Source organism: Melanostigma gelatinosum (assembly GCF_949748355.1).
Source record: "Melanostigma gelatinosum genome assembly, chromosome: 22".
In the NCBI taxonomy this organism is placed as follows: domain Eukaryota; kingdom Metazoa; phylum Chordata; class Actinopteri; order Perciformes; family Zoarcidae; genus Melanostigma; species Melanostigma gelatinosum.
This window is the reverse complement of record NC_136655.1, coordinates 11715515-11737487: the sequence shown is the minus strand read 5'-3', so window position 1 is coordinate 11737487 and position 21973 is coordinate 11715515. Positions and strand designations below refer to the sequence as shown.

At 41.5% G+C, this 21973-nt stretch overlaps 1 protein-coding gene across 1 annotated transcript in view; it reads right to left on the bottom strand.

Annotated features, from left to right (window-relative positions):
• Positions 1-297: 297 nt before the first annotated feature.
• tafa5a (TAFA chemokine like family member 5a) overlaps positions 298-21973 on the bottom strand; it is a gene marked incomplete at its 5' end in the record, with an annotated part of 91705 nt that continues 70029 nt past the window's right edge. Inside the window, 3 exons of the mRNA XM_079294111.1 lie at positions 298-330; positions 6248-6461; positions 13520-13647. Coding sequence (XP_079150237.1) covers positions 6453-6461; positions 13520-13647 — 137 coding nt within the window. The 3' untranslated portion in view covers positions 298-330; positions 6248-6452. The remainder of the gene's footprint in view (positions 331-6247; positions 6462-13519; positions 13648-21973) is intronic.

The window sequence follows — 21973 nt, the reverse complement described above, 5'->3', positions numbered from 1 at the left end:
AGAAATCCCCTTTTCAAAGCAGTTAGCAGTTTCAAACAAAGTACTTCCAATGAGGCAAAAACCATTCGTAGGATTCAAAGTGTCCGATCCGCCGTGGTACAAGCAGGCACTGCTAATTTCACAGAGCAGGCAGATAGAGTGGAGAGGAGGTGGACACAACATTTTGACTCAATGACAGATAGCAGGTGGGAGCAGTCAGAAACCCGGAGGGGCTTGCCACAGGAAACGGAAAGGGTTTTACAGCAAGTAGTCTGTTCAGTGTCCAGGGGAAAGCTCGCTCCCTCAAACAGTCAATCCCTGGTTTTACCATCTCTAGCTGCGTTATGAGACCTGTGAATCAACAAGAACAGAACAAACATCAGGTGATTGTTTAGCACACTGTCATCGTCACACTCTACCGTCTTACAGGCAGCACACATTGCCTTTGTACTGCCTGTATATTCAGCACTTTGTGTTTCAAAATAAAAGTGAAAACACGATCATGTTCTGTAATTGTTACAAACAATTCAGGAATTTGACATTTACCTTTGGAACTAAAGTTTGTCTTTGCAGAATACATGCATATGCTCTCTTTTACTACTCTCGTACCCTGTCTTCCTTTCAAAGTAAAACATTATTTGTTCAACATTTTGAGGAAAATGCTTGTTCACTTTCTTGCAAGAGAGTTTATGAAAGGATTGATACCACCAGAATCATGTCTGATTGGAAACAGGGGGAAGCAGCTAGTCTGGCTCTGGCCACATGTAATAACATCTTCCTGTCAACACCTCTAAAGCTTGCTGATGTTAAAGCTTGTTCTTTTAAATTCGCACAAAAAAATGTAAACATGCAAAGTGCATTAACCTCAATGTGTTGGGTGGACCTCGGACCCTCTGGGGGGTGTGGGGGGCATGGCCCTCCTAAGACAATATTGTACATTTAAAAGTCAAATGTATCAATCTAGTGCACTTTGCATTCTTTTGTCTTGATGATCTTGTAAACTATTCTGTGCTGGCATGTTGCCAAGTAAATTGATGGCATTCAAACACTCTAATTAAAGGGTAACTTTGGTCTGTTTGGTAACCTTTTCAACCCTATTTTCCCAAGTTTTTGTGTCTAAGCGACTAATGAGGACAACAATCTATAAATTGGTCCAGTGTTGAGTGAGTGCGCTGCTAACAGCAGACGCTACACAGGCTGTAATGTAATCGTTAACTGTCAGTTAAATACATCATTCCTAATTGGGCCATTCAGCATGACCATTACTTTCACTTTTGGTCATTATTTTTTTGAATGCAAATAGTTTTGTACTATTATTTGTACAACAGTTTGATTAAAGGACTTATACTTGTAGCCTGTATGTTTACACTGGTAGTACTTGTGTAAGTAAAATATCTAAGTCGGCTACTTCTTCCTTCACCACTGTCATCCAGAAAACAATTCAATCATAAACACAATGGTTGTGTATGAGTAATCTGCCAACTAATACCTCTGAAGCTTACAGGTTATATCTTGAAAACAAAAAGTGCAGCCTTTAACTGATTCCTCCTTATGCTAAGCTAAGCTAAGCTGCAGCTTCATATTTAACATATTTATGATATCATCAATCTGCTCATCCAACTCTCAGCAAGAAAGCAAATCTAAAAGCAAAATGTTGAGTAATTTAACATAGAAATATGTATTTTAAGGGGAGAATCATTGCATACATTGTGTGACACTGAAAGCCTTGTGTATACCCATTGCTCCTTACCAAACAGAGGTGCTTATTACAGCACTGTGGTAGAATTGTAAAAATAAAAACTCTCTGCCAAAGTAAGTGTTTTACGAGTGAAATTTGTATAATTCGTCAGCGGGTGTAACCAAATAACAAAGCGAGTCTCGCGTGCAGAACAATCTACCAAAAGAAAGACAAATTTGGAAGCCTCCTCACCATCTGGCCCCTGCCAGCCACGCAGCCAACTTGATAGAGGCGCTGATGTCTTTCAGGAATTCTGAGGTTTAATTCATGATTATGAACTATTTTTGATTTGAACAGGGGGAAAATTGCCATGAAAGGGGCAGGTGTTGGATGGAGTACTCGCATGTATCACGGATGACAATTTCTGATGCTCTGGTGAAATAATAAACATATCACTGAGCTCGGCGCTTAATAGAGATTCTGTCATGGTTTTGTTTCGGCATTAAATGACCCAGAGGCATAACAGCTTAAAGCAGGGACATGACTGTGCCATCCCTTGACTGTGAACCGCTGCCCAAACAGGTGTTTATTCCCAGTGTAAGCACACTTCCTTCTCTCAATGCCTCCTTGTGGCCACACTGAGATTACAATGGCTTTGAATGGTCAAGCAGTCACAGATAAAACAGAAGCAAGACAGAATCACTGCATCGACACATCTAAAGAGGACTGGAATGCATTTAAATGGAAGGCCAGGCATAGGCAGTACAAGGTAACTTTCTTATATTCTCTCCATGTTCCCCTCCTTTTTTTTCTCACACCCACACTGTGGCGAATGGCTCTCTATAAATCTCACACACAAATCTTATCTCAGGGAAATGCAAGCCTTTTATTAAAAAGAGGAGCGAATGTCAGATGAATATGAGATGAAATTGCCCTATGAATAAAATTCACAGGCCCTCAGTGATTATTACCTCGGGTTTATCAGAAAACGACCATATTACTGTATTTTATATCTTATAACAGCAACAGAATATTTTACATTCTTGCGGCAGAGGAATGCAGGTAGAGGGAAATGTGATGAAGAGCCCTTCTGGCTATTGAACACACGGACCAGCTGTTAGTACAGTGGGGTCTGGCTCTCTAAACAAGACCAGAAAGAGAATTAGACCATGAATTTGACAATTCGAGTGAGACTGATAAGTGCTGCAAGTGTCATAGTTACAGAAGGGGAAAGAATCCATCTGTGTTGATGTCCAATTTGTGCAGGATTCCTGTTGTTATGAAGCTAGCAGCAAATCCACTCAATACATATTGATATGTACCCAGCAGCATTCAATCGCAGATAAGGAACACTTTAAACATTGGATTCCAGGGGCGTTACTTAGAGCGTCTTGTCTCCGGGCAAAGCTGAAATGCTTTGATCTATAAATAAGCATGCATTTCTGCTGGCTTTCATATGCATATTGCATGTGCAATCACGTGAAGGTGCATGTCATATGAATCTCTCTCCAGTTAAAGCAACGGCCTGACATTTCCTCTTTGGATGAACTCTCGCTGACTTCAAAATGTCACAGCAGCGCTGTGACCCACGGTGAACGTGTGAATGGGCACGCATGAGCAAAAATTGATCTGCTTTTGCCTCTCCAAACTCTTTATTGAGACTCTTGATGGTGTGAATAATGCAGAATCTCAGGAGAATGTGGTTGATGAATTGATGTTTGATTGATCGGCTGATTTGTTAATTCGCTGGAAGCTTGTTTTGTTACACTCCGAAGAGGGCGAGGCGGTGCCGAAACATCAGCTAATGGAATAAAGCCTTTTCTGCTCATCTGTCATTCTAAAGTGCCCGTGCTGTGTTTTTTGCATCTACTACCTGTTTCTAACACTTGTTCTTGCCGTCGCTGTTTAATGTTCAGCCTTGTGCAGCCAAGCACGCTTCCTTTTGGATTGGAGCATGCAGGCTGCACAATAGCCCACTAGATGAATATTCATAAGTGAACTTGTAGGTTAGGAATGATCCACAGGTTAATCAGGGAAGGGAAATCGCTCATTACATTCTGTGAAGTCGGATAATGACTGAAGCAGACGCTGAGATCAAAACACATGAACATGTATGCACAGACCTCTAGACACTAGGCCCCATCACACATTAAGAGAGAGTCCAAAGCTATCTGAGGTGTTACGTCATCATCAACCCTTTCATACTGCATTTCAGAACATCAAAGTAAACACATTTTACTGTCTGGATTCTACAATGTGACCAGAACTTCAATTCTCAAGAGGTAACATTAGAACAGATTTAACGTCGCACTCCTACCAGAAAGGAATTACAAAATGTCACTGATTTGTTTTAGATTCAAACAACTGGAAATGTTCCACCATTTCCCTGAATGCACTGTAATGTATAGATTATATCTGTTCATGCAATAAGCTACTGTATTGCATGCCATTGGATGGGAACAGATGATTGCAGACAATATGATATTGTTGCCCTTTACACAACACATTATGGGACCAAATATTTAAATCTAATCTTAGATAGCCTTCTCCGTTAGTAAACAGACAATGATCTTCTATACCTGTGATTCTCAACTGGTGGGACCCATTTTCAGTGGGTCGCGGGCCTTTGCCTGTGACCCACTGATAAAAAGAAAATGGTGTGCTTTTATTTTGAAGGGGATTTTTTATGCAGCGGAGTGCCGCCTCTTCACACTCCTCAACAATATTTGGCGTTAATGCCTTGTAATGCTAATATCAGCAGGGGATAAACTGAAAACTATACCTCTGTCAAATGACACTATAAGTAGAGGAATTGAAGACATGTCGGATGACAACAAACAACAGACCACAGCTCGAATTTAGGCAAGTTGTCATTTTGCATTACAAATGGACGAATCTACAGACATAAACAAACAAAGCAGAAACATGTGAAACATGTGTGGGCCGGGGACTTACAGGAACAAACGAGCGCTCCCTACTGCAGAGGAGATTTTCAGCTCAGGTTCAAACTGCACCATCTTTTCATGACATACATTTGAGAAGTTGAACATTTTCCTCGACTTGTCATTAAGGGGTGATGGTGGGTCCCGCAGCCAGACCAGTTGAGAACCACTGTTCTATACGATGCGCTGTGAGAGGATCCGCCATCACAGCATGCATTCCACTCTGTGTCTGTTTATGCTTTCAAATCTACTGAAGACTTGCTGTCTGGCCTATAAAGCAGCCGGATCAGATTTATTTCAAGAAAACGAATCATAAATGCTGGCAATATTGACCGAGAGAAGAGCCTGGTTTTTAGAAACTCTATGAGACCGGGCATTTTTATGACTTTGGCCTCAACCCTTTTATTGCACTGTCTGCTAAATTTACTACATGGCTACTCACTGTTTCCCAATCACATGCATTAATATCTGTCTGGCGCCTTGTTTTATTTTAGCGCACAGACGCCATCTGACACAATACTTTAAGGACAATATACAAGGCACAGCAATAAAGCAGAGCAAAACAAGCTGAAAAGAAACTCATGGATTTTCTGTGGTTAAACACACACTTGGGATCAGGCGAGTTTATGGAAAGATTTGTAATCCAAATGAAGACATTACGGTTGTTTATATTCCATCGGGGTTTATGTGTGTCTGTGATTCTTGTTTGCATTTTCTGCTAAAGCGGGAGGGTGATGTGTTTGTGGACTAATATATCTAGAAAAGTAGATTAGATGTAATGATTTTGAAAAAATAAAAAAAGTACCAGAGGGACAAAGTTATGATTCTGTTTTTGTCAGGTTGGGTGATCCCCTGGATGTTATCGCGGAGAAAGAACTTTACGGTCCTTATCAAATGTCCAGTGTGTGCCAGGGGAGACTCTGACATTCGGCATAAGTTCTGATCAGCTAATATGTATTCAACCAACATGTCGCCATCACATGCAAATTATGCAAACTATGCGGATTATTAGTTGGTAAAGTGTGCGGCAGGCCAGTTCAAAAGTCCGCGCATGACTGAGTTAGAATTTGTCTGGAACTTGAGACCAAGACCCTGTAAAGTGGTCCAGAAGTCCAATCAACAGGTGCTGTCGTGTCTCATCTTCATTACATTTTTCTTGTTGTTATATAACTCCAAGATACTACAGCTGCCAACTCAAAAACTCCTACAATCCTAACTTCTCTCTGAAACATATTTATGTTTTTTTTGGATTTAGTGAACCTCCCATGTTTTAAATCCTTTATTCTAATTAAAGATACTTTTTGCTACTTAAATGAACCCACTATATCTGTAAAATGCTGGTGTTCTGTAGTACAATCTTCATTATATCAATTTGTATGTCTTTCTCTGCCTCTACCCCATGAATCAACACCCACACATTTGGAACATTTTGGATAAATCGTGTATGTGCAGTAAATAAGATGACCATTCGGGCACATGGTTGCTTTTCTGTATTTTTTAAATCAAATAAGTTCATTTTAAGAGAGACATTTGGCTATGCATAACAAAAATATGATACAACTAATCTCCCTTTTCAAAACCAGCTTCACTACAAGAACTTGAGGAACACATCAAAGAATTAGAGGGCAAGGGGCTTTTCAGTTGTTACCTTGCTGCCTCCATGTGGCTCTTGGTGCTCTGGTGCTGCTTGTGTTGCTTCCTGCCTTTGCTGGACCAGGGTTCGGGTGGAGTTGTTGTGATGTTGGTGGTGGTGGTGGTGGTAGGGTGCTGTTGGCAGATGGTTTTTGGCTGTCTGTCAAGGGGTCATCAATGCTCTCCATAGTGCAAGAGTGTCGAGGGGGACTCTTGTCGCGTCATAGAGCCTAGGAGGAGAGAGGGAGAGGGGAAGGTGGTTATCAAGCTCAGAATGAGGATGCAGTGTTATATATTTGATTTTGTTTTTTCCGGGTTTTAGACACGGTCACGGCACCGTCATCAACATCAATTTGTATCGCTAAAATGGTCTTTGTTCAAACCCGATAAGCTGTTCGTTGCTGGTGTGCTGTTCTGTGCATATTAAACATAAACGTGTGGGAGTAAACCAGAGTCTGAGTCTGTATAGCCCACATGGAAGCAAAAAACAAAGAGTCCTTTTGTTTTTCCACCGTATATTGTTCGATCAATTATTTGTTAAGCAACACAATGAAACAATATGTCAACAAAATAGAACATTAATTCATTCATAATTCCTTATTTTAAAGTCAATTGTCATGTTCTCATACTGCTACTAGTTAAGAACATTGACCCTTTATGAGAATGCCTCATTTAAGAGTAATGTTCTCCTTTGGTCCACACTCAACTATATCTCAACTATTGGATGGATTGGCACATTCATGATTTCCAGATGATGAATCTTATCAACTTTGGTGAGCCCCTGGCTTCTCCTAGCCGTTATCATATGATAGAATGTTACATTTGTCTAATACTCGTGCAAAATGGCATTCTCATCAACCTCAATTGTACTGTGTTTAGTGCCAATTAGCCATTTTTAGCATGCTAACATGCTAAACTAACAAGGGCAACATGGTAAACACAACGCACAAGTAAACATTTTGGAGATACATGGTTTTCAGCAGCAAAAGAAAAATCTGTATTTACTTGTGTGTGAGTGTGCACATGTGCATTTGTTGTAGCCTGTTTGTTAGAAGAAAGCTACAGCTCTGTTAACAGGGCGCTACTTGCAGTGCACAAGCCAGTAATAACTTTCTGCTTTGTGAACTCAATTACCTTTTTTGGCCACATGGAAATGGCTGAAATTGTGAAACTGGGCCGTGTGCTTTCATTGGCTAGCAGACATTTAGGGTTTTGGAAACGCTGCCTTCTTAGAAGAGTAATCCCACAAGCTCGATAGGCTGTTGTTAAGAAACTAAAAAGCCAGACTCTATTGTCTTTGTTGTCTTTCTGCCTTTCTTACTAACAGGCCCAGCTTTCCAAAATGGAGGATTTGGTATTTTCCAAACCGAGACAATGTGCTGACTTGGCTCCCCTCAAGAAAGAAGCTGGCAGATACAGCTAATGGTTAGCAGCACCACAGGGTCTCTTTTTCTTTCTCCCTTGGCCTGTCTGGGGTGGCCAAGCAGCTTTCTTCTTCACGGTGAATCTGTTCAAACCACTGTTTGATGTGCCTGGAGGTGGGGGGGGGGGGGGTGCGGGTGGTTGGTGCAATCCCAGCTAACATTGGGTAAAGGCAGGTTTACAATATGAACAGTGAAGGTAAATTGAATCACAATGGGATTTTTTTTTGTACTTTGATTGTAAATAACGGGCTAGATTGCAAAAAATCCATCTACATAGAGCTAGTTTATTAATGAAAATGAAGTGCCAGGGAGGGATCCCCCGGACCCCCCACAGAGGTACAGGCTAAGCTCTGAATATCTGTTACTTGTTTACTAACTGGCCACTGGCCTTTTTTTTTGTTGCAAAAGTGGCCCCCAGGCAAAGCACGTTGACAATCCCTGCTCTAGAATCTCACAGGGATTCATGTGTGAAAGGCACCCTTTCTAGAAAGATTCTGTTTGCGGGAGGATAAAAAGAGCTTTTATTTCCACGCAAATTCACATCAAGGCACGAAGAGTCTGCATGTTGAATCTTGCCCCCTCTCACTTACAGAGTACCTCCGGAGTGTATAAAATGTACATGACACGTGAGATCACAGTATCAAACATTATACTCGCGCTCAAACATTGTTTCCAATTCCTTATATCTTTCTCCTCTGTTCTGCTTGATCACAGTAATCACAGCCGTTCTCTCACGAGGTGCCAATTCTGTTCACAGCCTAAATACCCCAATCAGGGCTGACCTAATAGAACGTATGATTAAGACCTAGTCGCACATTAAAGGCTCTTTAGTCATTTAAACAGTCCCGGTTTCTACATTTTGAACCACTGTTTCCGACAATGTCTGAAAATGATTGTGTGTTGTTTCAAGTACATGTGAAAAGTACAGTACACAAGACTGCATTTAAAGACAAGTGCACACTTCTTTTTGCTGAGTGTTAAACCAATTGAAAACATTGACGATAGCATGTGTATACAGCATGGCAGTAGTGAAAAAATGATCTTGAGAATTGAGAAACTAACTTTTGAACAGACTTTACAAGCACTGAAAGGCTTAACAACAAGAGCCACTGCTTGATGCACACCAACCGACTTAAATAATGTTTTACGACGCTGTACGTCTGACTGGCCCACATCTATTTCTATGTCTTTCACTCACGCTGCTTTCTTCTTCCCTCAAACTGCTTCTTTTTTTTCTGTCTCTTTTAAATTGTTCGTCTTATCGGGCTGTAACAAAAGCCGCCAGATAACCCGAGGTGATTTCGTTTTTTCCCCCCTCTAATGGCGCACTCAGTCTGCCTATTTTTCGCCGAGCTCCCCGCGTCGACACATGCAGAGAGAGCGAGAGATAGCTCTCCCTCCGCTGTTTCATCTGCCAGTCTAAAATGGTGGAGGGCAAAATGCAGAGCGTCCCTCCTCTCGGGAGAGATAGACGGCGGTAAGCCTTTCACTGAGAGAAGGAGGTATAGGAGATGACTGCTGAGACTACGTATCGCTTTGCCAAAAGAGAGCGCTTGGACAAGGCAGCAAAGGCCACATTTGACTGTGGTGACTGTGTGATAAAATGTAAATTCAAATCATTTCGTGTCATGGAGGGAGGGAAGTGTATTGGCAGTGGGAATTAACCCCTGGTTGCTGCGTAAAGGAGTTTCCCTATCTGGGGATTTATTGTAGCGGAGCTTTCCAGGGAACATGGCATATTGTGTTGCAAGGACACTGTGACTATTACCCAAACACCCTAAGTTTATTCAACATGTGAATATTGTCAAAACAGGTTATAAAACAGTACACTATTTTGTTTGCACTACAAATTCTTTTGCAGCTTATACACCATAGGCTCTGGTTGGATAATCGCTGTTCAGGGGCGGGGTTTTAGTGAAAATTGGCCGAACATTTGAAGGTTTGTTATGTTTTGACAGATCTCTCCGGCCACTAATTATTATTATCTTTATGCCCATAAGGGCTGCTATAAAGCAAGCTTCTTGGCAGACATTTGCTTTTATGTACTGAGGTAAAACAAGAAAAGAAAGTAAAGTGGTCAGTGATGGACATGCAGTTGAGTGTCCATGTGCATTTTATTGTTTCATTAATACGGTTAAGTGAACCCAAGGAGCTCATTTATAGTCGTAGAGCTTGATATGGTTCATCTGAGGAATTCAATTTTCTGTTAGGTCAATCATTTAGAGGAGAAACTTGTCACTGTATTGGCAGGACTCTTGACACTGAAATAAATGATGTGCAATGGCTTCACAAGTGCACCTCTGTTTGATATGTGTCCTTCTCAACTGCAGTGTAGTGTGTGCACTGCCAAATACAAGTAGCCTCGCTCAAAACGTCACTGTCAACAACAAGCAATGTGCATATCAATCTTCATATGTTTCTTCTGGAGCTGGCCCAGAAAAAAAAATAAAAAATCCATATTGTGTTTTTTATTGACAGGAACAACATGTACCCTGTAAAGCAGGGTCAGACGAAGATAAATGCATGGACACAGGGACAAGGCGGAAGAGAGGAAAAAGTGAGAGACGGGGAGGGAGACAATGTAAAAAAGAGATGTGGAAAAAAAGACTCGATGGAGTCAAGCACAGGGAAAACAAGTGTGCGAGGAAGTTATTTTTAAACAGAAGCAAATGGTGGCCTCTGAGAGGTTGCAGGACAACGCACAGCATACATCAATCTGCCTTGCAACTCATACGAGCAGACTGAAGGGAGAGAAGAGGTCAGCGGCGTCATCCCGACCAACAATCTCCTTCTGTTTGACAGAGAAAACACAAATTCTCAAACATTTGACCAATACACGCAAACCGCGTCCTGACATTTGTCCAAAATAGCCCTTTATGGGGCTGAGTCAGACTGACTTGGCTTAGTCAAATGCCCCGCGGGACATGTCTGTTTGTCTGCATTGATGTTTCCCCACAAACACCTGACAGACAGGTCGGACATGCTTACTGGACTGTGCACAGCCGGCAGTCATTCTTAGGCGAGATCGGGGCGGCTGCAGTTTGGGTTTAACCTTGGAAAGCCTGAGGGAAGGGGCCATTTGTTCAACGTTAACCAGAGGGAGGCTGAGGAGCAAATTGTTCATTTTGTTTTTGCCCGTCATTCTCCCTTGGGTCAGCAGATAACAAGAGGTTTATGTGATTTTTGCTTTGGAGAATCAGCCTTAACCTTTAATGCATTTCAAGCAATTTTAGGTTATACACGCATGGTGGTGAAGTAAAATCTTCAAGACTTTCCCCAACCCCGAGATGAAAGGGAGCGTTACATTAGGCCAGTTCATCCATCACATACATTCATATTTTTTGAAGAATTTTAAACAATGACCCCGAGTCTGCTTGTTGCAAGTTATTAGAATCCTTGACAGTGAAAGCTGCTTTAAAACACACACACACACACACACACACACACACACACACACACACACACACACACACACACACACACACACACGCACGGACAGGCACAGATGAGTGCACATAGCTGTCCAGCCATTTGACTAGCTGTCACCAGGCTTAAAGTAGCCAATGAAGCAAGCAAGGAATACCTGTCACGTCTCACATATTGTCAGCATAAGCCGATGAGAGGCACATTGACTGGCGTCCTGAGCAGGATATGAAATGTGCTCCAGGCCTATAGGCTTACAGGGCCACCCTTTGAAAAGCAGGGACACATATTCATAACTCGGAGTATACAAACAGTTGAAAACATCAGTAGGAGCATGTTAACATACACATAAGAATGCACATCTATTAGCCTCTAAATAAATACTCACCCCCCCTCCAACACACACACACACACTAGCTCTTAAATCTGTCAAACTAACACATGGATCCAGTTATATGTTGCCTATGGGTGTTAGTGTGTGTGTGTGTCTGCCTGCACAGATAACAAATTACATTGTAGGTGGAACATGTCATGGCTGTCACCTCAGTCTCCACAACCAGTTATATTCAGGTTGGTGTCCGCTGAGAGACTCACAAAATGGTAAGAGAGCAGAGGCAGCAGCTGATAACAAACCATATCATCTGGGCTCAGTATTCAAGGTGTGTATCTGCTACGTGTTTGCATCACCCATTGACATTCACAGATAGGGCAGCTGTGTTTTGTAACATGTTTCTTAATGGAGACCTCTTGAATTGCCAGAGTAAAGACTGTGCATACAGGCTGAAGAGCAACAGGGTTTTACATCTCTTGTAAAGGGGGAGGATGTTAAGGCCTGGGATGTGGGAAGGTGTGTGTGTGTGTGTGTGTGTGTGTGTGTGTGTGTGTGTGTGTGTGTGTGTGTGTGACTTTGAGCTGGGGGTGAAGTGGAGAGGAGGAGGCTTGGAGAGCTGGAGACAGGGTTTGAAGGACGGGCGGTTGAATGAATGGGCGGCATCTTAGCGAATTCAAGTGGTGGTTCCCCATCTGCTGCCATCATTAACATTAAGAACGTCACTAATTCAAGCTAATTGCGGGTGACGAGGAAGTAAACAAACCGCGCACAATTTGTGGAGACGAGCTGAAGACGGGGAGGGTGGGAGAGGACATTTTGAAGTGAATTCTCAGCTGATTTTTAGGCTATTATCAATGGAGCTGTGACCCGACAATGTGCAAGCTGTTCCAATATGCGGTGATATGGCAACAGTTGGAGATGAGGCTCAAAGTGTGCAATCAAAAATAATGAATATTCAATTTTCTTATATTATCCAAGAATCTCCAGAGGAGGTTGTTTTGAGCTGCAATACTTTCAAATGACCAAATGGGTCGAATGACTATGTGTAAGGTGTTGCACTTAGTGATTCTCTGGTTCCCCTCAGAGTTTGAGTGTTTTCAGGTTTACGACCCATGACATTTCAGTGAAAAAAACAGCAGACAGAAACGTTTGCTGCAAGTGATCGCAGCAAAGCATTAAGCAGCTAAAGAGCCACCTTTTTCCCTGGGGTACTGGACCAAAACAGCCAAAAAGAGAAGGGAATATTGGACGTACAGCCATTGAGTGGTCAGGAACATTAATCCAAAATGAATGCTAATTTGCTCTGTGTCGTCTCTGCTATGTGTAAACAGACGAGGACAAATCAACCGAAAAAGGTAATAATCAGCAGTCACGAACGTTACTTAGTGATGTCATGACAACAATATCTATTTAAATATGTATAGCATTAGCTAGCATAAGCCACCATACATGACCAAGTGAGGCTGTAGCAGCAAAAGCCCGTAAAGGTGCCTATTTTTTGCTTGCAATTTTATATGTTTGATTGTAAAATGCATCTATCAAAAGTTACATAATCTTGCCAGTTTGAAAAAAGAATAAACAATTGTCAGCAAATGTAGAATGTGTAATATTTTAGCATTTGTACATTGAAACTTCTTCCATTCCCCAACATGTTGCTGTTTCAAAGGACACATTGTAATGGCAGGCAGTTTGAGAATACAAATATTGTAAATAAAATAATCACAACCCAAAAATCACCACACAATTATCCACAAAATCTGTAGCCGGAAACAGCACATTAATTAAAGTGGGCTTTAGGTAAGAGCTTTTTATGGGAGCCAATACTCAAGAGTGTTTAATATCCTGTAAAATGATTCATTTTGTGAAAATGGCCTCTAAACAGCAATGTTTGGCAAGCAGAACTGTTCAATCAGTACAAGAAACAGCATTAAATGTGTCCTTAGTTGTTGATTAACACCACAATTGATTTTCTATGCAAACGCGTTATTTTCAACTCTCACGGTCATGTTGTTCTCAGAGCCACTGGTGCAGTGAGTCCACACATTTTGCACACACCTGGTTTGAGAGTGGTTTGTGTAACCTGGGGGGGGGGGGCGAAAAGAGAACTCACCGTGGTGGTTTTGACTCGGCCTCCGGGCTGCGTACAAGTCCAGCCAGATTTATTGACTAACAGGTCACAGCCTTCGTCCTCCAAACATGGCACCATCTCACACCACTGCTTTTTCCAAACAATACCAGCTGCAGAGAACACAGGAAAAGAGCGAAAGAGCGATTAGAGAGGGGCGAGAACAAAAGAGCAGGAATAAACAGATTAAGAGAAGTGAGAGAGGTTGATGCAGAGATGTAACGATTAAAATAGAGGGAAGTGGGTTGAGGGACGACAGATGGAGTAAGACAGATACGGGTAAAGATTTAACATGATGGAAAATGATGGAAAAGGGGGCGATTTGAGAAAAGAAATGTTGAAATATATTTAAATGGAGCGACAAAGATGGAGCGATGTAGAGGGGTTGATTGGAAGAGAGATGAGGAATGCGGGTAGATGAAGAGCAATGGAGTAAAGAGACAATTGAGAGGTATGGGAGCACGGGATGACAGGGAGCGATGAGGGAAAGATGGAGAGAATCAGGCAGATGGAGAGAGATGGAGAGAGCTGGAGAGCTGCGATCAGTCAGGTAAAGAAAATCAAACATCACAAATGATATTTACCAAGTTTACAGCCTCTCTTGCATTCAGCAACATTTTAAACAGGATGAAATATTTCCTTGCTTCTCCCACAAGGAACAAAAAATACTCCTCTTTCATGTACAGATTTAAAGATCTGACATTTAATGCATTCCAAAAGGCTTTGTCGTAACATGTTGTAATTTGTACTTTTTCTCGTACGGACCTTGTCTCAGTCTGCACTGCTGTAGTTCAGTTTCTACACTTCCTAAAACAGGCCCAGGCTCAATGGTATTGCATTATTTGTACTGTAGGCGTCTTCACTCACAGACTGAGACACAACGGTAACAATGATAAATATAGTGCAATCGGAGTCTTTCAGTTTGAGAAAAGTGATGTCGCAGCTGCAATGCAATCTTTCAATACAACAAATGTATTTTGGGTTCTGGAATTGAATAGTCTGTACCTCGTTGTGGGTGTGAGCATCATTACCAACCTCTGTTGTTGGTGTGTGAAGGATTGACACTGTCATGCAATTCCTATTTTGCATCAAGAGCTTCTTCTAACCTAACAGCAACGCACTGAGCTTTGCTCTGTTCATATAGATCCTTGCCCCACTGAAAAAGCATTCAAACAAATCAGTAGGTACAATGACATACATCTTACTGCCACTTGTGAATGCTAAACATATCTGTCTTTTATACATTTGTTCTTTGTGATTGTTACACAGAGGACCAAAACAGTAAGCTCTTTGATTCTGCTGAACATGAGATCAACACCTGACATGCTGTTGGTCTAATCATATACTAAGATATGTATATTAGCAGTAGTTTCAGTATCTTCGATAGAAACAGCAGCCAACTACTGGAAGAAAATCTGACATAATTTATGCAGTTACCTGTTTCTGCAGTGAGAGGAAATGTGAGGGGCAGAATGAATCATCGATGAAAAAAAGACGTCACGCATTTACACTAAATGTGTGCCTCTATAATGACATATCAGCACTAGATGAACAGCCAGAATAAAGGCACAAAGTCAAATTTGAAAAACAATCCTTCCAGTGCTTTTTGGTGTAATGAGAAACCCCCAAATGGAAAAGGTGTCTAATCGATGCCTTGTGTCTGGGGCTGGTTCCCAATCACACGAATAAAACCACCTGAAAGATATATCAGAACGACGGAAACGGTGAAGAGATGAAGTCAGATAGAGAAAGAGAGGAAGGATGAAGACAAAGTAAAGAACAAGCACATCGAGATAACATTCTTGACCATCACAGAATATGGGCGAGATAAAGGAAGACGGACACATACATTCATGCTCATATTCGTATGCATTTATGGATGGGAAATTGCATTCTCTCATGGATAACAGTGAAACTCAGAATGAATTACAGGGCATACATACATCATATTGTCTTTGCCATGACGTCCATGGGATGCTGGCTCTCTTATAAAGCACGTAGGAATTGTGCTCGGTTCCATATCTATAAATTTTGCTCTCAGGGCAAGTAGCTGTCATAACCTCAAATGTAGATCGTCAGCGAGCGTCGTACCGAATGCTAATATCTGTTGAACATAAACAACATCTAAATATCAATCAATCCATGGAATATGTATACCTTCTCAAGCTCTACTTTATTAAACATAGAAAGTTCTATGAACGCTGTCAGCACAGTTAAGAGTGAGTTTGAAATTGACACCGATGTGAAGCATTATTATTGTTGAATGCATTTTGCTGACATTACTTGACGCTACTATAGTTCGCCTCAAGGCTAGCTGCAAAATAACAATCAAACACGTGTGACTTCAATATTTTCACTTCAGGGACAAAGTTACACTTGCGGAACAATGCAATTTCAAATAGATAAAGAAATCTGAAAACTATTAAGTGTTGTCAGCAGTATTTTTTCTTCTTCTAGATCAGCCCCGCTCCACAGGTTAGACAAAGCACTCTGTTTAGCGTATATAACCTCATTCCCCTGGCAGTTCTTACCAGATAAGACATCAAAAGTTATTGCTGTGAACTCCATTAAGTTTACCGGTGAAACCAATCGTTGGCTGTCCATATCTGGGTATCCAGAGATGCTCAGCATTTATCCTGCATGAATGTCAGCCCTTATCTGGTCCTTTGGATTAAGGTGTCTGTTATGCCCCCGAGTTTGCATCCCTAAAGAGTTCGGTATGCTTCAAGACGAACAGTGCTTTAACACCCCCTCCCCTCGCAACCTTTCAATTGGAATCGGAGAGTTAACTCCCAAACCAACAGTTTGAAAGGTGCACCGACTGCATGGAGCTATAGCCCAAAAGGGCAGGTGCGAAAAAGAATAGGCTCCCCCAAGCTTTCTTATTTCATTTATAACACAACTTCCGTCAGTTTTCATGTGTACAACCGATTGCAACAAACCCTCTCTCACCCTACCTTCAAGTGTGGCCATTTGAGACAACTATGAAAAGCTTTGGCCATCAGATATGGTTCAGCAACATTTCTTACAAACGTGTTTGTTTAAAGCATACTCTGACTAGCTTGTCCTTACAGGCATTTCTCAGGGATCCGTTCTCTCTCTCATGCTTTCCTACATACACATACAGTATACAGTGCCTTGCATAAGTATTCACCCCCCTTAGATGTTTCATCCTTTTGTTGCTTTTATACATGAAATCATGGTCAATATAATTTGGCTTTTTTGACAAGAATTTGCAAAAAAAAACTCTTTAATATCAAAGTAAAAACTGATTTTTACAAAATAATGTCAACTAATTAAAAATATATAAGGTAAAGATTGCATAAGTATTCACCCCCTTCAGGTCAGTATTTAGTAGATGCACCTTTGGCTGCAATCACAGCACTGAGTGTGTGTGTGGATGTGTACATCTGACTGGCACATCTGGACACTAAGATTTTTCTCGATTCTTCTTTAAAACAGCTGAAGCTCTGTCAGGTTACTCAGGGATCGGGCGTGAACAGCTCTTCTCAAGTCCAGCCACAAATGTTCGATTGGATTGAGGTCTGGGCTTTGACTTGGTCACTCCAGAACATTCACCTTGTGGTCTTTGAACCATTCTGTGGAGCTTTTGCTGTATGCTTGGGCTCATTGTCTTGCTGGAGAATAAATCTTCTCCCAAGTCGTAGTTCTCTTGCAGACTGAGTCAGAGTATCCTCCAGGATTTGGCGATGTCTTTCTGCATTCATGTTCCCGTCTACCTTTACAAGCCTTCCAGGGCCTGCTGCTGGGAAGCATCCCTAGAGCATGATGCTGCCACCACCATGCTTCACGGTGGACATGGTGCGTTTGTGGTGATGTGCAGTGTTTGGTGTTCACCAAACATAGCGTCTAGTCTGATGGCCAAAAAGCTAAATTTCTGTCTCATCAGACCAAAGAACCTTCTTCCAATTGACATTGGAGTCTCCCACATGCCTTTGGGCGGATTCTTTCTACAGTGTCTTTCTCTTTGCCACTCTCCCATACAGCTTCGACTGGTGAAGAACCCGGGCAACATTTGCTGTATGAACAGTCTCTCCCATCTGAGTCACTGAAGCTTTGAACTCCTTCAGAGTGGTCCTAGGTGTCTTGGTGTTCTCCCTCATCAGTCCTCTTCTTGCCCGGTCACTCAGTTTGTGAGGACGGCCAGCTCTAGGAGATTTAAACAAGTGTCACACTCCTTCCATGTCTTCATGATGGACTGAACTGAACTCTGTGGGAGGTCCAGTGAGTTGGAAATATTTGTGTAGCCATCTCCGGACTTGTACTTCTCAATGATCTTTTCTCTGAGTTGCTTGGAGTGTTCTTTTGTCTTCATGTTCCAATTGTAGCAGGAATACTGATGAACCAGAGACTGGACCTCCCAGACACACGTGTTTTTATACTAAATTCACTTGACACACATCAACTGCACTCAGGTGATCTCCATCTCACTACTTGTGACACTGCTGGCATCAACTAGCTAGACCTCTGTTGAATTAGGTCAGTCACTATGAAGGGGGTGAATACTTATGCAAACACTTATTTTACACTATATATTTTTAATTACTTGACATTAGTTTATAAAAATCAGTTTTCACTTTGACATGAAAGAAGCTTTTTTTTGCAAATTCTTGACAAAAAAGCCAAATTATACTGACCATGATTTCATGTATAAAAGCAACAAAAGGGGAAAACATCCAAGGGGGGTGAATACTTATGCAAGGCACTGTATGCTGTGCATTATAAAAGCAGTGATCTCTCCCTCATAATGCATGCTGATGACATTATACTGTTGCCAGCAGGACACAAACAGAGCTTCCTTCTGGCAAGACATCGTCACCCCAAAGGTCACAAAGAGCTGTGTCAAGAATACAGAATGAATGTAGGTAGAACAGGTTCTACCTACAGCACAAGCCAATTAACATCAAAGGGCAGGGGAAAGGAGCTGGTCACTGGCAACAGTGAATTAAAACAAAATCCACCTTCCGGGTTGATCAATGTTGATCAAATTTTCAAATTTCACCATATTGACCAATCTTATCTCATCATTTCATGATATGGTAATCAAGAAAAGAAAAAAAAACAAGACAAGTCTAAGACAAGCTGTGACTGCAGTACCAATCTATGATCCAAAAAATCTGTTGAGTATTTTGGTGACACCACCATAGTCCTCTGAATTAGCAAACCAGATTTAGCCTTCCAGGGTCCCAAGTCAAGTTCAAGACATCATTTATTCCATTCACTGTAACTTTCCTTCAACAAGCGTCTCACCCATGCACGTTACCAACCCATTCTCTTTTCAACATTTGATCACATGTTTATTGATTATTTGAAATCGATCTTTTGTGTGGTTTACCCTGATGTGTTGTGTGTGTGTGAAATATGCCAGTGCCAAAGACAACAATTTCCATTTTATGTAAATGTGAAGGACAAGAAAGTGTTTCTGAATCTGCATCTACATGCCAGCTGTGCCTCGGCAACAGTAAGTGTTGCGTCGGGAAGATGATGTAAAACCGGCTTTGCAAAAGGAAAAGGGGAAGCAAGTGAGCAGAAGAGAAAATTAGAGGACATATTGAAAACACGCCATCCGTCGAGGTGAAAGGGAAAAAAACCTGTCAGCTGCAATAGCACGCGGTTTGTCAAGATTTTTTTTCTGTTCCTTCCTTTTCTTATTTAATCCATTTCTGTGAATTTATCACATTGTCAGCGAAGGTCGCTTCACTCTTCACCAACCGGTTTTGTTTCGCTTCTAAATTACCATCCAGCGGGGTGACCCTCAGCTGATGAAGATGTCTGCGGCGTCAGGTAAATAATGCTAATGAGGGAATGAATGCTGTCATGCGTGTGCGCTCCACTCTGCGTGTGTGTTAGACATGTCATTTATGACTGAAATAACAGTACAATGGCGATATCGGTGATGACTCAGGTGTTCATCTTTTACTGTCTGTCTGCTTTACCGTGAACTGATTCACAGTTCTACAATAATAACAACTATTTCTACATTTGTATATCATCTACTGTATCATCCACAAGTCCATGATAAAAGAAGCATCAGGTTGCTGTGGTGGAGACCCTAATGGTCAAAGGTATGTCGGATGAATGGTTTAAAATGTAACTGCACAGACATCACAGATTTGCAAAACAGATTTGTGTCACTAAAAATGCCAACTCATATCAATACACTTTTATAACAATGATGGATTCAATGAATTTGGGTAGTGTGAAGGATGTTCACAAATGATGATCATCCAACTGCGCAGTTGCTTTCATCAACAAGGCTCCGATAAACACACTGTGCACTAAACAGCAGTCCATGAAGTTAGTGATAACAGCTGGCGAACTTAGTGGAGCCTTTAGAAGCTTAAGAGCCACATAGTTTCCTCAGGAGTTGGTGAAGACCAAAACAGAGCCGAAAGAGAGTGGGTATCGGACTAATTACTACATTTGTCGGGCGTCCAGAAACACAGCTCCATGTGAATGCTAATGTTGCGCCGTATCTGCAAGACACGTTAATTGGAAATGTTAGCCATAACATACGTAAGTTGATGATTTGCTATTGACAGCTTGTTCCGATGCTTACAAGAGGCCAAAAGATGAATACAGTTTCCTACTCTTCTAATCTAAAGCTATTATTAGCAGCCTATCATGATTTGGCCATTGTAAAACATAACACTTGATTTGAATGATTTTAAAAGGAACCCCACCTTTTACGAATGAAACACTAACACCTGAGGACTTGCAGGTTGGCTTCAACATCTTTGTAGCATGCTCCATTGCGTTGAAACGGATTCCAAGGACCCACATTCCAGGTCAAGTATCAAAATCCAAAGAAACTTCTCCAACTACTTCTGCAGCAAAATCCACCTTTTTTTGTGATCCATCCAATGCTCAGTATTTCCTAAAACTAATTTCAAACAAATCATGGCTAAATTACATGGCCGAATATGGCTGTAACAACTGCTCGAGTGGCAAAATAAAAGCCATGTATTTATATACACTATTTTGGTATAGTTGTGGTTTAATATTCAGTTATATTGGTTCTTCGATAAAGTTGATGACCAATGCTAAAAATAATGGTTATAAGCTTCAAGAAATTGTAAAGACACTAGTTGTTGCAAGATTACAAACAAATTGATTCTCACCATTTTTCTGTACACTGTGTCAACAATATGTTTGTTTTCCCATATTTATAGCCAGATATTGTTCGTGAAAAGGCAACAAAAATGGTGGACTTTTTTTTGCGAACAGGCGACTGGTCCGATTACTGTGATTTACCGTGTGAGGAAAACATCCATACGGTAACATTTGGATTTGCGTCACTAGCTAAACTCATCTCCCAGCAACATCTTCGCACAGTGACACTATCTGTTACCATTCGACCATGTCACTGCGGTGCTGATGTGAGGGCAGTGGCTTGTGCTGAAACTTATAAGATTCAAGGTCAGTGTGGAAGAAAAACATCCCTTAAATACGCACCCACACATGCAGGCAGCCAACCGCTAACACACCAGTGAGCACAGGCAGGCGTGGACACAAATAAACACACATACAGGTTTGATGCTATGTGTATGGGAAGGTATCAGTCGTGGTTTCATCAGCAGGAGATAAGGAGCAGAGAGGAGAGAACATTATTACACCCTCCATGGGACAACTTATCTCCCCAGCAAATGGTAGATCACACTCGTGTCAACAGCCAGCATCTTGGCCTCATAAATTCTGTCTTATGCCATGCCAAGCCTGGGATGGCGGGAGAAAGATGTGCGCGTGTGAGAGAAAGAAGTTGCAGGCAGGAAGGTAGTAAAGAACATAAGACGAGAACGAGAGAAAGTAGACCTCAAGACAGATCACATCTGGTGTAATAAATGCAGTACAGCGCTCTTCAACTGGTGCTAAGATAAGAAGATGTGCTAAGACAATTACAAACTGTACAGATCAGATATGGCCTGATCTGTACAGCCGAGTCTGTATGAAGGGCTGCTTATGTCGGAGATCACATATGGTAGGACCACACATTTATATATATATATATAAAAAAAGATACTTTTAAGACATTTTAACACATTTAAGTGAATACAAATGTGTGCAAACTGTTACTATTACCGTGTGCCTGAGTGATTCTGTGCAAGGACTGAGCTGCTGTCTGACAGAAGCAAATCAAACATCGCTCCCGATGCAAAACAGAGCTCTTACAGACGCACAAAACTCAAACTCATTAGCATTCATATGCATTTTCCTTCCACTGTTTTGTCAATGCGCTGGCACTTCAGCCCACCTTTGCCTCTCTAATGTATCGCCGTGCTTCTCAGGCCTCCCTACCGCCCCAGTAATGGCGAGTAAAATAGCCTTTTAACAAAATCACTGTGTCTTTGTTTCGCAAAATGAAGTACTATGAATGTGTCAGAATGCTCTCCCCATGTAGTTCTTCTTACAATAAGTGTG